At 42.5% G+C, this 23,930-nt stretch overlaps 1 protein-coding gene across 14 annotated transcripts in view; it reads left to right on the top strand.

Annotated features, from left to right (window-relative positions):
* ESRRG (estrogen related receptor gamma) overlaps positions 1–23,930 on the top strand; it is a 507,715-nt gene that overhangs the window by 379,101 nt on the left and 104,684 nt on the right. For all 14 annotated transcript variants that reach the window (XM_053667349.1, XM_053667344.1, XM_053667342.1 and 11 more), the window contains one exon: positions 1,340–1,456. In XM_053667349.1, coding sequence (XP_053523324.1) covers positions 1,340–1,456 — 117 coding nt within the window. The remainder of the gene's footprint in view (positions 1–1,339; positions 1,457–23,930) is intronic.

The raw sequence follows: 23,930 nt of genomic DNA, 5'->3' as shown, positions 1-23,930 counted from the left end.
TAGAATCGGCACAGGTTTCAGGGGAGTTGGACGGACCCTGGGCAGTGCAGACGGGGAACAGCAAAATTGCAATTATGCTCCGACTGTCTCCGATGACAATTTATGCATTTGGTGTGATGACCTCCCCCCTTCCCAAGAGGGCAATAAACAGAATGCATTTTCATTAAGATACTAATGCACTTAATCACAAGGGGAAAGGGCTGGGAAGGGAGGGAAGACCTTCCAGCCTTGTGTGACGGAGCGGATGGGGAGAGAGGCTTCTTTTTAAAAATTTTTAATTATTGATTTGTGAGAGAAAGAAGAAGAAGGAGAAAGAGAGAGATTTGTTTATCCATGTTTATTCATTCATTGGTTGCCTCTTGTATGTGCCCTGACATGAGATCAAATCCACAACCTTGGTGTAGTGGGGCAACACTCTAACCGACTGAGCTACCCGGCTGGGGCCAAAACACTTTGGTTTGAAGGCAGGTTGTTTACAAAGGTCTAGGCAGACCAAGGGCACATACCACACGCTGCCATTGTGACTAACTGAAAAAGAAAAAAAATCAAGTTAAAGTTTCCATTTTCTTCTGGTTACATATCATTTCAAATGTGTAGGTACTACTGTGAGTGATATAAACTCTGATAGTAAAAATGCAATTTCAAAGCAGTTTATTCTTACTTATAGCACTTTAATGGGGCTGGAATGTTTGGATTTCATTATGCAAATAGTGTAACAAGCATGATGATGACAAATGATGGTGAGGAGGAGGAAGATGACTATGATTTACCAATAAGAAGCATTTACCGAGCACTAAGTTGTTTTGTAAAACCTGTCAGTGTGACCGCAAGAAGCCGGTAACTTCAGCCACGGCCCCCTCGGAGCTGCCCGCGGCCCCGCATTAGCCGGCAGATTATTTATCAACATGAAGTTTCTGTCTGAACGACAGTAAGCCTGGTGCATCCCAGCATAGTCGCCAAAAGAAGTCCAGGCTTGATGATACAAGAAGACGGTTTTGATGCTTGTGGTTTTTGTGGGAATGATCTGCTTTGAAATGTCTTTTGGATCCTAAGACCCTGGAAGACCAGGCTTTTGCCCGAGTGCACAGGGCATCCTGATTTAAAAGCTAATTTTAAGCAGATCCTTGTGAAGAGCTGCGCCGTTCAATGCACCGTCTGTGCTTGTCACGGAGCATCCAGCCTCGTGACACTGGTGACTTCCTCAGGAAGCCCATGCGTCTTTTTTTTTTTTTTTTTTTTTGAAGGAAGGGGGCAAGAAGCACATGGCACTGCATTGGGGATGCTGATATTTCCTGGGTCTTGCCCATCTAACACCTGTTCTCCCCACCCTGTGTTTTAGGTAACATAGAATACAGCTGCCCGGCCACGAATGAATGTGAAATCACGAAGCGTCGACGTAAATCCTGCCAAGCCTGCCGCTTCATGAAGTGTCTAAAAGTGGGCATGCTGAAGGAAGGTAAGGCCACTCGGAGCCCTGTGCTCCTGTCTGGGAATGGGGTGGGGGGGCGCACAAGGAATTGCAGCAAGGTTAGAGAACCCGGGAAGAGGGGGGTCACAGTAAGTACCCTGCCTCTGATGCCAGAATGCTCCTTCTTCACCTGACCTTTCTGATACTTCCTCGCCAAGTGCTGACGTCAACAGGGAGGGACAAGGGTAAGGCACGGCTGATGTGCAGCTCAACTCACCAGGTACGTTCCGGAAGCTCTGGTTCTTCTCGTCCTTTCAATTTCCAAAAGGCAGAGAGTGAACAACAACCAGGAGGCCCCCGCTACTGTCTTCCTGCCTTTCTTCTCATTACTCGGCTCACAAGAGAGAATTTTCTCCATCTTTATTGAGGCAGAGTTGACAAAGCATATATTTAACATGCATAAGTCAACATTTTGATATATATGTATTTTGTAAAATAATTTCTACAATGTAGCTGATTAACATACCCATCACTTCATATAGTTCCCATTTTCTTTTTCCTAATTAATCTTAGATTTATGGTGTTCTTTATTCTCGTCTTTGGGATTTATTCTCTAGTATAAAGAGATTGTAATAATGACATTAAAGTTTTTTGCTCTCAGTCAGGGTTAGAGCAACAAGCATTCCGTGATAACCAGGGATGTGTATTCTGTGCTAAAACGGACTGACTGAGCTCACTCCAAGCCATTAGATTTTAGAATTCAGTCAACTTCCACCTGTATGAAAGTTCCTGAAATACTTGTATATCTCAGCATGTGGTGAAAGTAATGTTTTAGCTTAGAGAAAAAAATTGTTCTTTTCCTAGGAAGCCCTAGAGTTAGCTGGGGTTTTTTTTTTAGGATGTCTTCATCCACGTACATGCTGTTATAAAGGTGCTCTTTAAAGACATGCTGTGTGTAGGTTTTACTACTTCTCTCTCTTCAGAAAGTTTGCCACAATTTAAAATAAAGATGATTATTTCATGAAGGAACAACAGGAAAATATGGTCACTGAAATTTGAAAGAAAATTAGGTGGATTGAATATTTTCATGTGTAGCTTCTGTTGAGTCATAGAATTATCCTTGTTGCCAGGGTGAGCTCTATGAATTCGGGTATTTTGTTGTTAACTGGAGGTCACTGGTTTTTTAACTTCCAAACCCAAAGGAAGCCATGTTTGTTCCCAAGGAGCGAACCAGACTTCAGTTAGTATGGTTACCAGTCTCACTGTTTCCTGGTTTGGTCTCATTCTGAGATTTTTACTGTGAGCTGTGCAACAGGACGGTGGGCAGGTCAGATGGTGTTTGAGTATATGGAATTCAGGTGCTGTTTCTGCGCCTCTTGACCACTAAGAACTCACTCCATCCTTGACAGGACCAGAAACCCTCAAACTCTTCCTGCCTTCAGCTGTAAAAAAAAAAAAAAAAAAGGCTGTCAAATAAACAAGTATATGACTTTATCATTAAAGCTGACCCCAATACATTCCCATGTTAATAAACAAATTACCTGTTAGTGTGGTTTAATTTAGATATAAATATATATATTAACATGGTTTAATGTGTGTCTCTTTCACATACGAACACTTTTATATTAAATTACAAATTTTATTAACATCTATATTGGGAAGCATTTACTCAGAGAGAGGGGAGAAAGAATGGTACAAGGTGACCGGCATACGATGGTGGACAGGTAAAGACAGGTAACGATAGTGTTAACACTAGTGAAGAAAAATGAGGGTGGGAAATACATATTTTTTCATTTTCACTTTACAGCCTTCGGTCCTGGTAGTTTTCACAGTTAGCAATGTGTTTTACGTTTACAGTCAATTCACTAAATATTCCGTCAGTGTTTTCCATGCACCAGGCACTGTCTCAGCCCCAGAAACACGGCAGTGGAAAAGACAGACCCACTCACTCTTGCTAGAGAAAGTTTACATGAAAATGCCAAAAGCACAGTTCTGCAAAAGGAAATATATGGCTAAACACCCAACAACCACCCACCCACGGGACGAGGAATTTTCCTTTTAGATGGGACGGTCATGATAGCTTACCTTTTTTTGAGTTGAAAAGTATTATCTTAGTCATTGCCTTAAAACCAATAGCAGAGTAAGAAACAAAACATATTTCAATGCCGATAGTGGATGATTAATTTTCAGTTTTTATTATGCCACTTAGTTGAGCTATAGCAACTCAAAGCAAGATGATGCTCTTTTAAAAAGGTTTAATCAAGAGTTGGGAGTTGGGAATCATTATTTTCAGAAAGCAAATTAGAATTTTAAAACATGCTATAAAAGTAATATATCAATTAACAACGTTTGAAAATTGACAGATTCTAGATTTCGATTTTGTTTTCCAAAACAGGAGGACATTGGGATAGACCTCCATTTTCAGGTAGTTAGAAAATATTTTTGAAGAGCGTGATTTCGCTGCTATAATTGACTCAACTGTGTGCCTTTTCAGGCTTCAGGAGGAAGCAGAAAAAACTATTCTCCCCTAAATAAACTTCCCCACTGTGGTTTTTGAGCAGAAGCAGCCCTGAAGGGTGACCAAAGAGCTCTGGATTGTGTTTAATTAAACATTGTTGGTGAAAGTTAATGGGCCTGGTGCTTATCTCCAACTCACACCTCCTCAGATGCTGTTATCAAGCCTTTGGAGGGTCTCTTTTCAAGGAAATTCCTGCTGTGGCTGATACACTCATATCATAATTTATTTTCCTTTGCCCCTTCTGCCCACTTTGATGGGCAAACACCAGTTCTCTGAGTCCCTTCCCCCCAAGAGAAAGGACGGACTGGTTATGAGTAAATATGGAATGTTCTTTTTCTTTTGCACTTAAAAAAATGTAGCATTCCACCCTGCATATAAATGCACAGTTCTGTGTGGCCATCTCCTTGGCTCAAGACCTGAGACTGTCTTAAATGTATCTTTATGGATGGAGAGGGATTTCAGTCCCTTGCAGTATGTCAGGGATCATGCTGTAGTAAATCTATTCAAATGTAAACCTGTTCAATTCAATTACCAGTCCATAATGCAATTTGCCGCTATAACCCCCATGTTGACCACAGCGGTCCATACAGAGCCGATGGCGCGGCAGGGCTGGAAATTGACAGACAAAATCTATTTAAACAAAAAACAACATTAGTTCTGGAATCTGAGATGAAATCAGATTTCAACAGCTTTGATGGGAACCTCCATTCCTTTAACCGGTATTTTTATTCAGCTGGCCCGGTGCAGCTTCCGTACAGGGTTGCCTGAGGGAAATGAAGTTTTTATTAAGAGGGCGGTTTATAGAAAAATGAGACTTTCGTGCTTTTAAAAATAATGATCCTGAGTTTTATCCCTCACTGTTTCTGCTAACGATGTGGGGTGCAAAAGGGGAGCCGTGGCGTGGCGGGTGAACAACCCCAGTTCTATCGCATGGCACATAATTACGTTCTTACCAGATATGCCTCCTTGTGAGCCAGCAACAGGGTGGTATCAGAATGGATGCCATTTGATTATAGCCTTAGAATTTTTGAGTCCAAAATTTGCTACCAGTTGAAGCAATGAAACAGTGGTGTGGAGAATCCACAAAAGACCACGATATAACACAACTTTAAAACGTGCTCTTAAGCCCTAGCTGAGTAGCACAGTTGGTTGGAGGGTCAGCCTCATACACCAAAGTTGTGGGTTCGATCCTCCATTAGGGCACATAGAAGAAGCAACCCATGAATGCGTAAATAAGTGGAACAAATGGATGTTTTTCTTTCCCCCTTCTCTCTCCCTTCCTCTATTTCTTTAAACATCATTCTTTTTAGAAAAAAGAAGTACACTTAAAAAATGATTGTTCAAATCTGAATGGTCATACCGTTCTGCATCCTGAAGAATCCCGCACTTTTTTTTGTCCTTTTTTTGTTCTGGGCTGTACGTTGCTGGTGAGCCTCACAAATAATGGGCCGGCATCATTTTTTCGGCATTGTCCCATACTGTACGTCAGAAAAAGCCCATCTGTTACAAGATATCTGGTCTCAACATTCGCCTTTCATTTTTTGCAGGCATTGTTTATGTGAAGGGAAAAAGCAAGACCTAATCAAGGTGCTCCTATAAATCTGGTCAAGATTTATTTTTATTTTGATCGCTCCCCTTGGTTATTTAAAGGCATTTGCAGGGCTTACTGGTTTGGTTTTCTCTCTGTCAGTGGCAGAGAGAGACATTTTATGAAAGCAGTAATTATTGTATTTAGGTATGGAATCCACTGACCAGACAATGAAGAGCTTTTTGTTGTTTATGGTATGGGTGGTTTTCTCTTTGGCAACGCAAATATTTTTTTCACTCTCGCACATGGGAGCAAGGCACCCGCATTTATGCGCAATGTGATGTTCCTAAATGCCAGAGTATGGAGGACTAATTGAGTTAGTTCGTGCCCCAAAAGTGTGCTTTTCCATTTTGCCTTTAACAAAAAGGGTTCTTAACCTTCCTCATCTTTGGTGTCATCATCAGTAAAATGATGGTAGCAATAATAGTGTTTGCAAATAAACTGTCATGAATATCTAATAAGGTACTCTATGGTAAGTGTGCAGCATTTGTTATGGCTGGGGGTGAGGACCGGATGAACATTAGCTATCGTTGCCGGGGACACTAAGGGTCAAGTTTTAGGGTCAGGTGGACCTAGACTCAAGCTCTGGCTGTATCACCTCCTGGTTCTGAGGCAAGTTATATAACCCATAGGACTCACTTGCCTTCGCCTATTTATTTGTAAATATGGGACTGATGATAGAACGTACCTTGGGAGGTTTGGGCGAAAACCAATGGGGACGCAGGGTTTGGCCCTGTGAACTAGAATCCGGAGGTCATTTATCATCTTCACCTGGTGGACTAGCACAAGTTCATGCAATATCCATTATCCTTTGGCGGTCTCGGTGAACTTGGCACCCTTTCCAAACTGTTTATCGTAGCACATCAATAAGTAAAATTTGCTCAGAAACTTCACAAGGAAATTTAGTCTCTAATATCTGACTTAACATTAAGCTAAGAGACACAAGGGTATAACAAGGAGAAAGAGGGACTTCACCCCAAGCGGACATTTTTACCACCAGCATTAGAGATGAAGAATGCCTTTGATTAGTGGTTTAGATTCAGAAGGGAGAACCCATGCCTTTGTCTACCAAGAAAACAGACAGATCGCACACCTTTAAAAATGTAAGGACTCTATTAATCCAGTTGGTACATTTTACTGATGAAATTTTGATACCAGAGCATAGTTGGAAAAAAAAGAGGCTAGAAATAAGTTTTAGTACAGCTCAGTGTACATTAACAGCTTCTGCCACGCATCCGGCCCCATATTGTGCTTGAGCTTTTAATTCTGATTTTTTTACTACCTAGCTCTGGGCTTTGGGGCAAGTCCGTTCAACTCTGTCCCCATTTCCAAATATGCAGGAAAGCAGTTGGAGTATATTCTTTCTCATCCCTTCTATTCTAGAATAAGTTTTATTTAAAAATGATATAGTATCTACAGAAATATTATACCAAAATATGACACAAATATAAAGATAATGATGATAACATCTGGGAGGTTGGGGATGCAATAGAAACAGTGATTTGATAGATGTGACTAGTGAATTGTGCTTCTTTTTGTAAATTTTATCTTAACCTAATAATGTTTGGATACTTTTCATCTTCCTAGAAAAGCAGGAAGTATGTTTGTTATTTTTGTCAAAGTTAGTAAAAGTGAGAGTTGCAGGAATAGTAGAACAATTTATAGATATTTAAATACTTGGGAATCGAACACTTGATTATGCATTTTTGCCTGTGCTTGAAAAACATTTTCCCCTTTTTTCCTCACAATCCCTACTATCTCTTGTCAATATATTGATGTTCTGTCCATAGAGTTTTATTTCTCTGGGCATCAGAAATCCCATCACAGATTGTTGTATTGGTACCAGTCAGATTTATTTGAAGTTTTGCTGTTACATTCTTTTAAATAAAAATATTGACAAAAGTGATGGGGGAAGAGAGAGTGTAAAGACTTTTAAATGCTTTCTAAATACTTCCCTGGGGGTGCAGAGGAGGGAATGAGTCCTTAAAGCAAATGAAACACATAACGTCATTATACTTGATAACTGCAGTTGCTTTTCATATTTGATTTGACAATAAAAGTAAGCTTTTATTACAGAGGTGCTCAGTTTTCCCATCAGTTTTAATTTAAAAGTCTAAAAAATACAAGCATGCAGACCCTGGGTAGGCAGTTTAAACTGTACAGCAGAAATGTGCGTCCTTCTGTTCAGGACAAAGTCACAGCAGAGGTGGGGAACCAGCATCTGCTATTAGTCACCCTCAATGTGGAAAGGGCGTGGAACATTAAGGTTCCCTTTCCTGAAGACCTCATCACCCAGTGAGGGGAAAAGGAAAGTGGGACCCTGGGTGTCAGAGTCTCATTCATCAACTGAGGAACCCAAGGTTCAGAGAGTTTGGTGGCCCACTCATTGGCCCACTGCAGATCGACTGGGAACAGGGTTCAATGTCAAGTATGCCATGTTGCCAGGCCCATTGTGTGTCTCTAACAAGCTGTGGCACAGCCTTAGCCAAACAGGGGGTCTTTCCTGCCCCATCCTTGGGTCAGTTGCCCGAAGTCTTGGCCAGTAGTGGCCCGGAATATCCATCTGAGGGTGAAGCACATGGGAAAGAGTCCCAGCGTCCCAAGGAGGCAGCAGAGCTTATGGGTTTAACAAGGCCCCCAAGGGACGTGTGACACGTATAAGGAGGGGACTTTCCTCAGGATTCTAATCTCAGGAAACCAAGTGTCTTGTCTGGGGTTTGATGAGGCCACTGGGGATAAGAAAGGCCCTCAGACTAACGGGGCAGGTAGAGCCGTGAGCTGATGGTGAGCTGGAGGGGCCTGTGCCGCAGGAGCCGTGGAGGTCCGAGGGGCGAGCTTTACGACCAAATGTATTGGGCAGTACATTTCTGCTGTTCATTCTGGTCATGCTGAGTCAGTGTCTGCCTCTGCAGAGGTCCCTGGGAAAGAACTTAATGTAAAAAAAAAAAAAAAAGTCCGAGAGTCTCAAGTGATCTTTTATTTTCATTCCTTGCGGCAACTTCAGTCATGTCCGAGATGCCCTAACTCCTTTGGCTTGACATGTTGCCTTAAAGCCATCATGAGTTGCCACTCTTTCTAGAAAGGAAGGCCCGCGTGTTTTGCTCTGTCTCACAGATTGGTAGGGCTGACCGGATGTTTGGGGATGCTTTGGGTGGAAGAAATGATCGGAGCGGAGGGGTGCTGGGCACTCCCCCTCTTCCACGTTAGAGGTTTCTGTGTCCAGAGGCCCCGTTTATTCGGAGCAGTCTCATCGCAGCCTGTGGGGTCTACCTGCTGTGTCTACCTTTTCAGTTGAGAGAAGACATTGCCTGTGTGCATATGCACATATATACAGATATAGAAGGTCCCCATTGTAGAATGTTCTACTTATGGGTTTTTTTCTTTTACTCTACAGTGGTACAAAAATGATACGTGCTCAGTAGAAATCATACTTTGAATTTTGATCTTTTGCTGGGCTACTGATAGGCAGTATGATGCTTTCTCACGATGCTGGTTGGTAACAGTGAGTGCAACTCTGGGTCAACCACGTGATCCCGAGGGTCGACCATGATACCCTACCTTATACTCATTGTCTTGGATGATTCTGCCCAACATGGGCAGATGAAAGTGTTCTGAGCACCTTGAAGGTGGGCTAGGCTAGGCTACCATGGCCAGTAGTTAGATGTATCAAATACATTTCTACTAACAATGTTTTTAACTTACCTGATAAACGTGGGTTTATCAGGATACAACCACATCATAAGCCAAGGAGCATTTTTACATGAGACAGCACAGGTTTATTCATGTAGTTGTCATGACATCTCTCCCATCTGTTGTTCTGAGTCCCCAGTACATAAAGAAAAATGATCCCAGAACTGTTTTTGCTGCACCCCCAGCTTGCGTCTTGATCTCCATGTGGCAGTGGGGACTCAGGATCCTCTGGGTTTATCCCATCAGCAGACGTAGCAAAGAGCAACTTCCTTGTCTGACTACCCTTCTGTTTCATAGCTTCCATTTTAATAAAAAAGCTCATTTAAAGGGTGTAGTGTTTTCCAGGTTGATTCTCGTTAAAAAATATATATATGCGCTCAGGTCATTTAATAACAAGCAGCTGTGGTTTTGCTTACTTAAAAAGCCTGCTTAGTAAATTTATCCTAACAAAATATCTTTTGTAAAAACCTCTGAAGAAGACATTGCCAAGGTGAATTATTTTTCCCCCTGAAGTCTGATATCATTATGTTGCCAGTCGAAAACAGAAATTATCGGTTGGGAAATTTGGGTTCTTACTGCCTTCAAAAAGCAGAACAAAGAAAAGGAGAAAGCTTTAATGGTATTCAAGGAAAATATTTCTGTGTTAGATGAGAGTTAATAGAACTACATTGACCTCCCTGGTATTTCTTGCACTCTCTGTTGTAATATTATCCTAAGAAGCTCCCTCATTAATGCAGAGTATTAAACAAAACCCCCCAAATTATAATACGAGCAATAGCAAAGAGTACCTTCTTTGTGAGCTCTGTCTTAACACTAAGCCACTGGGGAATATATTTAAGGTGCCACAAAAAAGTTATTTCACATACAGATACCAGCTAGAGATCTTTTTGTTGATATGAAATATCTTGAAATGAATAGCAGAGATTTTGCAGGTAAAAGTAATATATTTTTGAGAGCTTAGTATACAGTAGGCTATGTACTCTATGCTTTAGTTGGATTTACTCTTTTTTTTTATTTTTATTTATTTTTCTTTTTTGCTAATCCTTGCGATGACCCCCAGGGATGGGCGTTTTCCCATTTTTATAGAGGAAGTGGAAACTTAGATCTCTAGTTGCCAAAATTCTCACAAGGATTTGTGTGCTGGAGTCTGGATTTTATAGCAGGCCTGTGCTGTGTTTATTGGCATTTTTCTTTGTGAACAATAGAAATATCCTAGTATATAGTTAGCTTGGGGTCTTTCTAAGGCCATGAGATGCTGAGCTATGAGATACTGAGCTTTCAAAAGATCACTTAAGTAAACCATGTCTTCTTTTTTTAAATCATTTTTGTTTGTTTGCTTGTTTGTTTTGAATGAGGCCTCACTTGACTGGTTTGAGTTTTTGATTGACTATCCAGAAATAGAATGGACCATGAGCTTCCCACAACTGTGAGAAATGTAAGATCAAGTCCAAGTATCATGTGGACAGTTAGACTAGGTCATCTTTTATGGTGTCATCCCCCTTGGAGATTCCTGTGCTCCCAACATAAACTCTGGAAGAACTTGCTGATGATAAACTGTGTGGATAGACATCCACAGCACTCAAGCTGTTTAGCTCCTGGGAACCCGATTTCAGGGTTTGTGAAATAGTAGATGACATTGTATTTAAGTCCAAATGGGAGCAGAGAGGAACATTTGGCCTTGTGGCCAAGTTTTATTCTCTGGTTCCAGTTTTTAGAAAAGGGACCTCAGAAGCAAAGTTCCCATAAGTTTTGTCTCTGTAGAGAGGAGTGTATTTGATTCACCGCCTTGGTTATTTTGAGGGCATGGTCATGGTGTACCACTGGGCATTGCAATCTTACCCTTTTACTAAATGGGGAAAGTCAAAGTACTGATGTTTGAGAGATGTGTCCATGATTCTGTAGATAATCCATGGGGGCCTTGGGCCATTCTGTGCGTCCTGCGCGCATCTAGTTCTCTGGAACAATTTCACATGTGCGTATTTTTTAAAAACAAACATTCCATTAGAAATGAGGCAAATGGATTGTCTCACATAAACTTACCAAAGAATTACTTGAACTGAATAAGTCTGCCCTCACTTCCCATTGTTTGAGAGAGGACAGAAAGATTGAAGTTTCAAGAAACAGTTTTTTGCTCCCTTCCTCCTGCTGCAATTGGAGTACGATTAAAAGTTAATCATTTATTTGATCGTCCCCATTTGTCATTTCCATTTGTGACCCTGACATAGGAAGCCAGCAGGTATCTAATATGCTACCACATTTCTATTCCTTTTGGATTGTAAAAAAAATCCCCAGTGGATTTCGCCCCCAGGGGGGAAACCTGCTTCAACATTTGCTCAAGTGCTGAGACTCCTATGACACCCCGGTATGTGATATGGAGGGGGGGCTTCCCCAGACACAGAGGACTCTTGGTGTTGATTCCCCCCCATGTTCTCCAGACAACAGATTCTTGCTCCTTTTCACCAGTGCACAACTATGTCAATGTGGCGTCGATGTTAATGACATTGTACTTAACTGCAACGTGAAGGAGTTCTGGTAGATGCGAACAAGGCTCATTTAATGAAGTGCTTCCTGGTTTCATTTCACTTGGGCACCATTCCTAACTTGTGAGTTGCCAGGTTATGTCAGGTGTCTTACATGATTTTGTTCATTCCTAAATCGCCCTCAAATGAAAGCAAGCATCAGTCAGTTCTCTTAAGAGACTGTTCTGTAGTTTTGTGTCTCTCTCTTGCTTAGTAGGTTGTAGAGCCACCAACCAGGTTCCCTAAGGCAAGCTGTCTGCAAAGGAACAAGCCAGCTGGCTTGGCCAAGGTTGATCAATGATGAAAAGCAGGCTGGGTTCCAGGTTCACAAAAACCACTCAGTGGAGAGTAGGTCAGCGGCTTCCCCAAAGCCAATTAGCTGGCAGAAGTCTCAGGTGCCTGGTGCTAGCCAAATTCCCTGGGCCTGATGGTACTGGTGGGGAGTCCATCCTTGGGCTTCCTGGCAAACCAGACTTAAGTGAATGACAGATTGTGCTGTTTGAGAGCCAGTGTGGCTTTGTGGCTGCTAGAACAAATATCAGGGACCTGCCACTCCCACTCAGCCATGCTACCCAGGTAGTGTGTGTGCACAGGTCAGGTACAGGAGGAAGGAATGCTCAGGTGGGATGGTTTCCAGTTGATTTTCCACCTGATAAACTAGTTTTTACCTGACATCAGCTGAAATGCTTCTTTGAATCCAAACAATGCCATGGAAAGAGCATAGCATGGAAATATTGGAGGAAGCAGGAAACGTTAGAGACCTTTGAGGGGAGTGTTAGAATTCCCACTATTTCAAAGCCCCGGTTGTAACAACCTCTTATTGGGTAGATGACGGTGGTGATCAAAGGCAACCCAAGGTGAAACCCAAAGGGAGGGCTTCTTAGCAGTGGCCCTTTGGGGAACCTGTCTAAAGACTCCATGTATCTAGGGTCAGAGTTCCTATTTTTCTCAACTATTCCACTTTCAGCCATTACGTCTTTTCTATGTAGGCAGTAATCATAGACTGTAGTCATAATTTTAAGATGCCTGGACTATTTTGCTACCATTTTTAGGTATATCAGGGGCATGGGGAATTGATGGAGAAGAATATGTATGAATCAGATCATGTGTGTTTCCCTGTTCAACTTAGCACATGTCTGTACACACGTCTGTCCTGATCCCTCAAGTTTGGTCAGTGTGCCACGCTTCTGTTGGGAGGTCCAGTCCGTTCTGCCTGTGCCGCTTCTCAGATTTCAGCTCCATGGTTGTCCTTGTGGCCACCTGAGCCCTGATTTAGTGGCTTCTCCCTGGACACTCCAATGCACTCCAACCAGCCTTACTTCTCCCCCATACACAACTTTTTGGGGCACACAACTTCCTCTTCCTCCCACTCCCAGTCCCCCCTTTAAAAAAAAAACTTTTCTGTGTTCTAAAATGCCTTCTAAAAGCAAAGTTTCTTCACACGGTACTGAATGGCCACTTGGTGACCCCCAAGCTTCTGACCTCCTTCATTATCGCTTGGGAGGGGCAGGGAGGGGATAATGCCTCCCAGGCATTTACCTCTAGGATCTTGGAGACATTTATGTCCAGGACTATTAAGTCTCTTCAGCATCAACATTATCATAATGTCTAGTATATTTGAAGCCAATTAAATGGCAATTACTCTGATCTTAGCCAGTCTTAGGTTATTTTCAATTCATGCACAATTTGGGAATATTTGGAAGGAAAGTTGATTCTTGCTTTATGCCTAATCTGTGCAAATACTTTTGCGTATTCTTCAAGAAATACACCCGGCACTTTATAACATCTGGGGTTGGGGTCAGGTTATTCCTCCTGGAGCTGCTCTGTAGCTACTGATGGATGCAAATGGTATGTATTGTTCAAGCTCATCTCTAAACATTGGAAACGTGTATCCGTCCACCCTGTGTCCATTTATTCAGTGAATGTTTTTTGAGGCATGACTCCATACCACTCAGTTTATTAAGTGCCAGAGATTAAAGGCGGATGTGGCATACAGGTTTCTGCCCTCGTGGAGTTTATCGTAAGCCTTGTTACTTACAGTTATATAGATTTGTCCTGTTTTGAATTTCCCCGGCATTTATGTTGTTTCATAGATTTGGGCATTTTAACTTCGCGTTTCCTACAGAGGAATGTAGATGGTAATGACTGAGAGCTTGGTCTCTCGGATCAGATGGCCTCTGTGACTATTGATTGAATCCTTGAAATGCATCTACTGCCACCGAAGAATCGAATTTTTAATTTTAGTTAAATAGTCCCGCGTGGCTGGTGACTATCAGACAGTGCCGAAAAGGAGTCTGGGTTCAATCCAAACTTTGTTACTTGCTGCGTTTTCTTGAGCAAGTTACTTCGCACTTTTTACATCTCATCTGTACAAGGGGGGTTGTAGTTACAGCTTCAGGAGAGGGTTGTGTTGAGGTTTAAATATGGTAATAGATGGAACGTCCTTGGCATAGTGCCCAATAAAGTATCAGCACTCAGAAAACATTGTGTTAGTATTAATTTTGGGTATTCTGCTAGTCACTTAGTATATCTCGTGGAGAAAAGCATAAATAACCGGAGAACAGGGACTGTGTCTGTTCTGTATTTTAGTGCTCTGTGACCCTTAGCATACTGATCGCAAACATAATAGGTGCTCAATAAAATGTAACATGATTTCTGTTTTAGCTTTTAGCTGCAGTATGAAAATTTCAGTGCAGGAATAGCTTTGGCACAGCAGTACTTTTAAAAACAATTCAGAGGTTATCATCATATATAAATTATTCCTACATGTCCCTTTGCATGTGTGACCACAAAACAATTGTGTTTCAGCAGTCACATTGTACTGAATTTATAGTGAATACCCTGACTAGATAGCAATTAGTATATCCTGAGTCCCATCCCCCAAAAAAGAAAAAAATGAGAGATGACATTATTTGTTTTCTACCTTCCTCATAGACATTTGATAAGTTGATGAATAGAAATGAGAAAAGCAAGACCTATTTTACATAATTTATATCTATAATTTGCGTGAGATCAGACAGCTAGTAAATGGTAAAGCCAGGATTGAAGCTGGATGTTGCAGACTCTGAAGCTGACATATTCTCCATGAAGTCTTTTGGTTTTCCTCTTCATGAGTTAATCTTACCAGAGTATCAAGAGGTGAACTAATATTCCTGTCACACGGAAGCCCCTGGTGTCTATTACTTACTTGCGTGAGCACAGAGACCTTTATTTCAGGGAATGCCTTTGGTCGCAGAGGCGTTAGAATTCCAGGATCGTCCCTTATCGTAGATACTTTAAAACAAAAGGGCTAGGCGAGAGCAGGAATGTGCTTTGATTTCTGTAAATATTGCTCTCTGCAGAACTACCATATTATTTCACAACATTTCTGTGCAGAATAATTCTCTTTTCTTAGACATGATTTGAATAATGTGGGAGCCGCTCGTATTTCCGAGCAGCACCCCTCCCAGGCCGAGGGTCCAAGATGCGTGTGGTGGCAGGGACAGGAGCCTCAGTCCCCAGGGGGGCAGTCCGGGTCACTGTCTGACGATTCCATTTCCAATTTGTACCGTCACTTTTATGCTTGGCCGTCAACAGGTCCAAATGTGCGGTCCGCGAACAAAAGCGTTTTCTCCAGGATTCTGTCTATGCCTGGAGGTGTCCCCGGAAGTCATTAATTAGGATCTGGAGAGGACGGTGGAGACAAATAAAGCTTCACTAATGGTGGCGAAGTAAAAGGAACAGAACTTCAAGTCAAACGCCGTGTGCCTAAGAAATGTTACAGAAGTTTGTTGTCATTTTACTGTTCCTAGTTTTTGATCTTCTATTTCTTAGCCAAGTCCCAGTAGGCATAAAATTGATGGGGGAGGTTAAGAATAGTATAGGAGATAAAGAAGGCAAAGAACTTATATGTACAACCCATGGACATGAACTAAGGATTTGGGGGGACTGTTGGAGGGTGAGGGGGTGCAAGGTGGAAGGGGGGATAAGGGGGAAAAAGAATTAGGAGAACTATAATAGCATAATCAATCAAATATACTTCACAACAACAACAAAAAGAAATGTTAGAGAAGCTCCCAGCTCACTCCCAAATCTCTCGCAAGTTTCGTTTAGGTATCAAGAACAAACCCTCCTAGCTTTGACAAGCAATTCCACTGCTCTTTGAATGTCCCTGGGGAACTGGCCTCTTTCAAAGTTCCCAAGCTGAGAAAGCTAGGACTTCTCACCTTGCTCACCTTCCCTCCTTAACTTGCAGTTGCAGACCCTGACGAGCAGCCTCAGTTAGTGCATTGATTTAAAGGGAGGCCAGAAAGGAGACAGTGCTCGTGGAGAGTGAGTCCGCTGAGCTCGCACAGTCCTGAGAGACTGGGGTCATTTGCACATCAGAAAACAGCTAATGGGCCAGGAGGCAGAGGTTAGTTGCCAGGTCTTTCCTCCTGTCTCCCTTCCATCATAGCGAGAGAGATCACTGGTAAAAAGTCTTCTAATGGGCAGTGCTCAAGTACCTGCACCTTATTCTTTCTTTAAAAATAAATTACTTTCATTTTTCTTCCTGGCTGGATATTTTAAAGAAACTCAGAGCAGTGGAAAGTAGAGGGGAGCATTATGCGTGGTTAGCTTCCTCTCGCATTGTAGCAGTCCCGTAGGTAGTGTGATAACTTATAAAGGCTCAGGCTAATACAGGTAGTTGCTAAATAATGTATTTGGAACTGTATTATAATCACAGTATTCTACACAGCACATTATTAAGGTCGTGGAATTTGCTAATAGACCGTGCTAAGTTGCTGTTAATTTGGCAATTCCTAGCAGGTTTCTTAATGTCTCTAGCCTTTTTTTTTAATCTATAAAATAGTGATGAAGATAATAATGCAGTTCTACAGAGTTTGCTGTGAGGATTAAAGAGGATAATGTAGTTAAAATACTTAGCACAATGTCTGATGAAGTCCTTGGTAAATGTAAGCTGTTATTATTAGCATCGTCATCGTTATTTTGATGTCCAAGTGTTAGGGCACCGCCTGGCTAAACCAAAGCAGGTAAGTCCTGCTTGGTCTCAAATGTCATCTTTCTGGACTTTTTTTTCCCCTCCAAAATGACCGAGTGCTGTGTTCACAGCGGGCCTGGGGTGACCTCACACTGCTGTTCACTGTGACTTACTGGGGTCAGAGGTCCCCGATCACGTGCTGTGTGACTCCAGCCTAAGACCCTTCCATGTGCTCGTGAAAGCTGAAGGTGACAGGCAGGGTCAGCAGAACCTGCCAGAATTACAGAGACCCCTCTGTGGGCTCTGGGGGGGCAGCCGGAAAGTCTGTCACAGACTAGAAACAAATGACCTTGACTTTCTGGAATCCTGTTTCAATCCCATCATTGTTCACTTTGTCCCAAGTTTAATTTATGGCATCAACAGGTTTTCTTTTTTCTTTCTTTCTTTCTTTTTTTGGGGGAGGATGGGGTGGGGTAGATGCTAATGTTCATGCAGTTCTAGCTTTTTAGATTAAGCAATTTGTGAATCGGGAAGAGTAAAGCAAGGGCCTCCTCCTCTACCCAGAACTTGTAACGAGTGCGTGATCCCTTAAAACTGTTCTGTTTTAGGGGTTTTTGTGTGCGTGTGTGTCTTTATATCTCTGAACAACTTGGGCTGGAAGTTGTCTCAGGTCACTTGGAACCTGTGAATTCTTTCCTTGGCTTCTCAAGAGCTGTTTCAGAGCCCTGTCTCCAGTCAGAGAGTAGAGAGCACACAGTCCTCCTGCATGGGCTGGACCTCCTGGGGCCGCCCCAGGACTGACTAGAACACCAAAGAGGCATCCGCCTCCCGGAGGTTTGCATGGCGCCTGTCCGCTCTGATGCTGGTTGTGTGCCTTCTCCTGTAGCTGCGACAGAGGCAGCATCCATCCCACAGCTCTGGGGCTGGAAGGTTGCTCCTAGACAGAAAGAAAAAGCACAGGTAACAGGTAGGCGGGAACAGAAGGGAGGGGGGACAAAAATGGAAGAACAGGCTTGCGTAGCACAGATGACTTTGTTTGCTACTTCCTGTAAAAAAACAATACATTCTATCACCCATCTTCTGTTCTTTTTGTCTATGTACAGTGGTGAACTGGCAGAATTCCAACCAGGCCAGAATGCTGTTTGCGTCTCTCTCTCTCTGTAGGCCACTCACCCACACCCTCAGTACTTTTGGGGGAGGAGGGACTGGAGCAGCCCCGCAGTATGCCCCTTCTCAGAGTCGCATGGTTGAGTCAGAGTCCTCTCCCCGCCAGGCAGTCTGGTTACTGGGGGGACGCCCTGCCTTCCCAGCGATTTCTGCACCGGCTCGTCTCTAATTAAAGTACTTGCTATGAACGATTTTTAAGCACTGGAGCTTAATGAAGTTAGAAAAAGGATTTGGATACAGTTTTTGAAGACTTCAGATTGTTTGAGTTTTTTCTCTAGGGAGAACTATAAAGTCTGGAGGCGGTTTGAATTACTGACAGTGTATTCCATTTTGTTCTTTCAAAAATCTCTCTTTCAGTGGCGCCTAGTTGAAAAAGCCCACTGCCCAAACGCCCTGCCTCCCACCCCCCACCCCCCAAAAAGAAAAAATAACACTGTAAGTCTTGCTTTGCAAAGTGGCTTCTTGGGAATTTCCAAGCCTTTGAATACTGGTATCTAATTAAAGGGATGCCTGCGTCTTTAATTCTCTGGCAGTTTTACCTTTGACCCTGTCATATCTGGGGGGTTGAAAGGAAAGTCACATTCGCTCAGAATAACCGAAGCTTGCACATGCAGATGCTCCTGGTCTTCGCTGGGTCCTGAGGCTCTGGTGCGGGGCAGGGCAGGGGATGGAGCTCAACGGGTTGAATGGCTCCCTCTGTCCATCTGTGTTTGACTGCTGACCAGTCAAGTGCTGGCTAATTCCTTCTGCTAGAGATCGGAGTAGCAGTCCTTTGTCATCAATAGCTGTAATTAGGAGGTTTAGCTACCCTTTAAACCGATATCCTAATCTTTGCCAGAGTGTTGTTGGGGGCTATGGAGAGACATTCTGAAAAACTTCACTTCCTCATTCATTTCCAAGCCGCTCAGCCCTTCAAGGTTCCTTCCTCTTCTCCTTCCCAGACTCATTTTCCCCTCAAACATTCAAATGCCTCTTCAGAATAAAACACCATGAAAGTGTGTCATGTATCTGAAAAATAATTAATATAATTGACAGGCACGTCGGTTTTCTGCTGTGGTGTGTTTCCCCTAATCCCACGGCGCAGTCTTTAATATCGATCCAATTGTTAGGCAGTCTTGTCGCTCTCCACCTACCCAACCTGGGCTAAATATTTTCAGAAGGGAAGATTCTTGAACGACATCAGATTTGCGTCTGTACTGTAATATTCATTGGGCACTGGTGGGTTTGGTTTTGGTTTTTTTTTCTCCACTTCTGTGCTGGGCCTTCTGTCTGTGCCATCGATGTGTGTGAATACGTGCATGCCCGGAGTTGGCAGGTCATTCAGTGTGTACATTGCATATAAGATTGCAAATGGCACGTCAGAGTGTTGGAATCTAGGCGATAGGAGTTCAGCACTTAAAGTGTCCAGGTTGCACCTGAACTAGCTGGAGCCTGCCAGCCCCTGCAAGCCCACTGAGAGCATCTGTCTCGCCAACGCCTCGCTCATGCTGTCTCCTCTGCAGGCCCTCCGATTCTTCTGACTATGAGCATAAATCATCCACCTGTCAGGAGCTCTTGCTGCCGGGATTATGCAATGTGCCTGCCTTCATTTGGAGGTGGCGTGAGCAGGAGATGGCTGCAAACGGTTTGCATTCATTTTAATGCCGTCCCAGCATTTCTGTGGCTTTAATGAGGGGATTAGGGTGGTGACAATGACTTTCAGAGACAATGAAAGTCTTCAAGATTCTGGAATTTGCTTTGTGTGTTGGGGATGGCTTAGTTTGAGATTTCATTTTTTTTTTAATCCCAAATAAATCAAGGGTTTAAACATTTAGGCAAGGGAGCCCGGCATTACACAAAGCCAGCTGTCTACAGCTCTATTTACGAGCTTCGTAATAGTTCCCTCCAGCCGACGAACTTAAAATCAGTCAAATTTACTGCTGATCCTCAATTAGTTACTTTCTATCTTCTTTTAGGGATTGTATTTTCCCATATTGGGGAGGCCCCATTCTCCTCCGCCCCTACCCAGCTTTTCCTCTTTGCTTCCTTTTCTTTCTCTGGAATTAAAAAAAAAGCAACAACCAGAAACTCTTCAATAATTTCAGCTTCACTACTTGTTAACTAGTAAAGGTGAATCATGCTTTAAAAAAACAGTAACAACCCTCTTTTTTGTGTTTTGCGGTTCAGCCCTCCCTGGTCTATTTAGAACAACCTCTATCGCAAAGATCAGTTGAGATCCCTCCACCCTGCCCCCAAATGTCTTAATTCCTAATTAAGAAAACTCTCTAGTCATATCAGGTCTCTATACATAACAAGTATAAAAGCATGAAATTATCTTTGTCTTTAATTAAGTGGCCCTTTTGAATTATCTAGACCTCAACCAAAAGGAGACATACTGGGATTATATATTTTTGAAATGTGGGGAATGAAAATTGCAGAGAATCTCCTGTTTTCGGATAGTGAAAGAACTTTCCAAATGCTATCATCACATATGGAGACAAAAGTTGCCAGAAGACAAGAGGACTATGGGAAATCTTGCCTTTAAGATGAAACTTGTATCAGTGAACCATCCGCTGAAATCAGGGCACTGAGGCACAAGGTTATATATGCTTTACAATATCTCTTAAAATGTTTGAATTTAGTTTCATATAAGAGCACTGATGAATTAAATCATATGACATCACATGTGCTTCCTAAAATGTAAGGCTATTTTCTCGTCGCAGAGCCTGAGATGAAGTAGGCATTGGACTTAAATCTCGACGTAGGTGATCTTTCTTCAGAGCCTTTGGGACCAGCTGCAGGTGTTTTCCTGTGTGTGAAGCTGGTGTTCAAGGTACCTCAGGAATGAGAGGGTGACGGTTCTCTGTCCCCCTGTTTCTGCTGTGAATGCCAGAGCGCTCCCCAGTTTTCCTTGACTACATACCTGTGTGAATTTTATTAAAATCGAATACACTAACATGCAAGAAAAGTCACACTTTGACATACCTTCCACTATGTGTGTGCACACATATGTCATGTATGCATGTGTATGTATTATATGTATGTATAATGCATACACCTATGTATGTACATTAATTTTATATGCAGACCCAGTACATCTACATGTAATTTATGTGCACGTATAATGCATACACACAGCATGTAATATGTATATGCACATACATATACACATATACACATATATATGCCTGTACATGTACTCCTTCTAAAAATATTTAAATTAGGTTTTTTGTCAAGGCTGAACACACTGAGATTTTTGCTTATGTAGGAGGGGTGGGAAGCAGAGTTGAATAATACTCTAGAGCAGCAATTTTCAACTAGTGCGCCATGGGAATTTTTAAAACACGCAGTACCTGACTATTTAGTCAGGAGCACTGGCCTCTTTTTTTCTTAGATTGTCAAATAAAAGATGACCACAGCCAACACAGCAACAGCCATCCAGCGTGAATGCCCGGTCTTGAACCGTCAATGTATAGGGGTCATATAATAGAGTTGCATCTTATTGGTTAATTCTTGGTACCAGAAATCTTACATATTACACATATAAGTACCTGATTTTTTAAAAGTCACTTTGGAGCAGAAAGGGTAGGTAATTACTATTTTTTTTTTGTAAATCAATCAAAATTATACCTATTTTTTGTCGGATTGGCAAAAGATAGAATATAGTTTTTGCACTGCCAAATTTTCCTAATTAGTTTATGTGTGCACTGTGAGATGAATAAGGTTGAAAGTCGCTTCTCCAGAGAACTGGGCTCCGTATAAAATACTTCTTCACAACTGAGGAAAAACTTTTTTTTCCCCTTTGCCATCTCAGTTACACAGAACATTGTTTCGTGTGTTGAAATGGGATGCAAACACATTTTCCCAGTATTCAGCCAATGAATGCAGTTTTCCTGGGCGACAGAGCCCGCTCATCTGGCAGTGGCATCTTTCTGTCCACTGTGGACATGTCACGGATTCTCTGGTGCCTGAGAAAGTGGCTGGATGGGGAGACAGCCTCATGCAGCCACTTCCTGCAGGTGTTTTTGGGGAAGCGATTGGCCTCCGTGAATAAAGCACCCCAAACCGTAATCCACACTTGGAAGTTTATCAGACAACTAGTAACAGATTCGTGCCCCCACCTTTCTTGCTTGTTTTTATATGTGTCCCCGCCAAAGCCAGATTTTTTTTTTTTTGGTCTTTCTTTTCTCCCTGTCCCTCCATAGTAACCTGAGCACCTCAGCTTCCTCCAAACAGAAAACGTGTTTCCTCATCATGTATCCCCCATCACGGCTAAAGTTAAATTTATGTCTATTAAAAAAAAAAGAAAGAAAGAAAGAAAACAGGAACCTTTGAAGAGATAAATGCAACACAACACTGACAAAATCTGATGAAAAATCTCCCTCTTTTATCACCGGAGAAATTAGGTTGATCATCAGGAGAGCATTCGCTTTTCATTTTCTGAAAGGTGCTTTTTGACAGACCCTTTGCCGTGGACGTCACACTCACAAAACTTGCTGTCACGGGGCTATTTGAATATGGTGACAGGCTCATTATCATGTTGAAGAGCCCTGACAACACTGGAGAGGGGAAATGGACAGAGCTGCCAATCAGCTGTTGAAAAGACTGGGGCTGAAATAGGGTTTTTTGTTCCGAGAACAGTGGTACAAATTGACTGCATTAATTCTTTTTATTATAGCGTGCACGCTGTAGTTAAGGATGCAGGAGGGTTTCCATTATCAGACCCTATTTTCAGCAGGTTTATTAGCTGGCCGTAAAAATTTGTTCCCAGCTGAAACTGGGCAGAGGTGGAAACCTTTTCCTGTACGATTTAAGTTTGTATGTGTGTGCGTGTGTATGAGTTTTATGAACGGTTTTCCCAAAACTGCCAAAATGGAGTTTGATGGGCAGGTAGACAGGACTTCCAAAGTCTTAGTATAAACCAGTGATCTCTCTGTGTTAGAAGGGAAAATTCACTCAAGCTGATAATTATGATTTTTATTTGGGGCATCATCTGATTGCAGAAAATGAAAGTATCTGATGAGTTTTCATAGCACTCGTCTTATTAGTTTTTCATCAGATAATTCTGATTTAAAGGTAAAAATGCAGTTTGCGCTTAAAAGGTTATCTCTGCAGTGTTCTTGGCGAGTTCCGCAGGGTTCTGCTCCCCACTGTGGTGTCAGAGTTTTCATTTATGTGGGTAGGAGTGGCTTTTTCTTTCTTCCTTTTTTTTTTTTATACAAGGAAAGAATTAACTAAATTATCTAAAGTAACATTATCCAAGTAGCATTTGCAGCCAACAATAGACCACCACAGGCTTTGTAAACTGCCTGTTTTGTTTTTCTGACCTTGAGCCCTGTGCCTACAGAAAAGACCCTCAAACTCTAGCCCTCCCCTAGGGCAGGGTATCGCTCTTCCTGAGTTTCGGGGAAATTGTCTTTCACATCCGTGCTCTGCTCAGTGCCCGCATTACTTCCCGGTGGTGAGACCTCGGGACCTCAAGAGGAACCTGTGTCCCCTCCTGCCATTTGCTGTATCGTGGCATTTACACACCTGATTAGACTCTGCTCTGGTGAAGAAAAGTGAGCATGCTCACATAAGAGCCACATCCTCCCCAGGGGGTGACTTATATATCACAGCTAATAAGTCCAACAGCGGAAGTTGACTTACCTTCCAGCATCATTCCATTCCGACATAACTTGCTAACGGTGTCTTTAATTTGTTTCTCTCAGGGCTGTCTTTGCTCCGTATACATCCAATGGGCAAAATTATTTGACGTCCAGACATTATGTTTGAGGAGATATATCTTACCTTCCTATTTTTACATTTAATGAAATCGAACCCCGGAATGTCCACCGTCAGGTCCTTGGTTGATGTGCTGGTGACCCATTAGGACCCCAGTTTCATTCCTTTGTTTATTCATTGAGTCACTGAGCAAAGGTGTGTCAACTACCTCCTTCGTCCTGAGCAGGACTCTGGGTGACGAGGATGGACAGGGAATAGTAGTTGAAGTGGTTTTCTGCCCAGGTGGCGGTAGGAAGAAGTGACAGGAGAGTGTGTAGGAGAGACCTGTGCTCCAGGCTGGGGTGTTCGAGAAAAAGGATGTAGAATTTGATACCAGA

The sequence above is a fragment of the Artibeus jamaicensis genome, unplaced genomic scaffold (genome assembly GCF_021234435.1).
Source record: "Artibeus jamaicensis isolate MK-2021 breed Jamaican fruit bat unplaced genomic scaffold, CSHL_Jam_final contig_467, whole genome shotgun sequence".
Classification (NCBI taxonomy): domain Eukaryota; kingdom Metazoa; phylum Chordata; class Mammalia; order Chiroptera; family Phyllostomidae; genus Artibeus; species Artibeus jamaicensis.
This window is presented reverse-complemented; position numbering and strand designations above follow the sequence as displayed.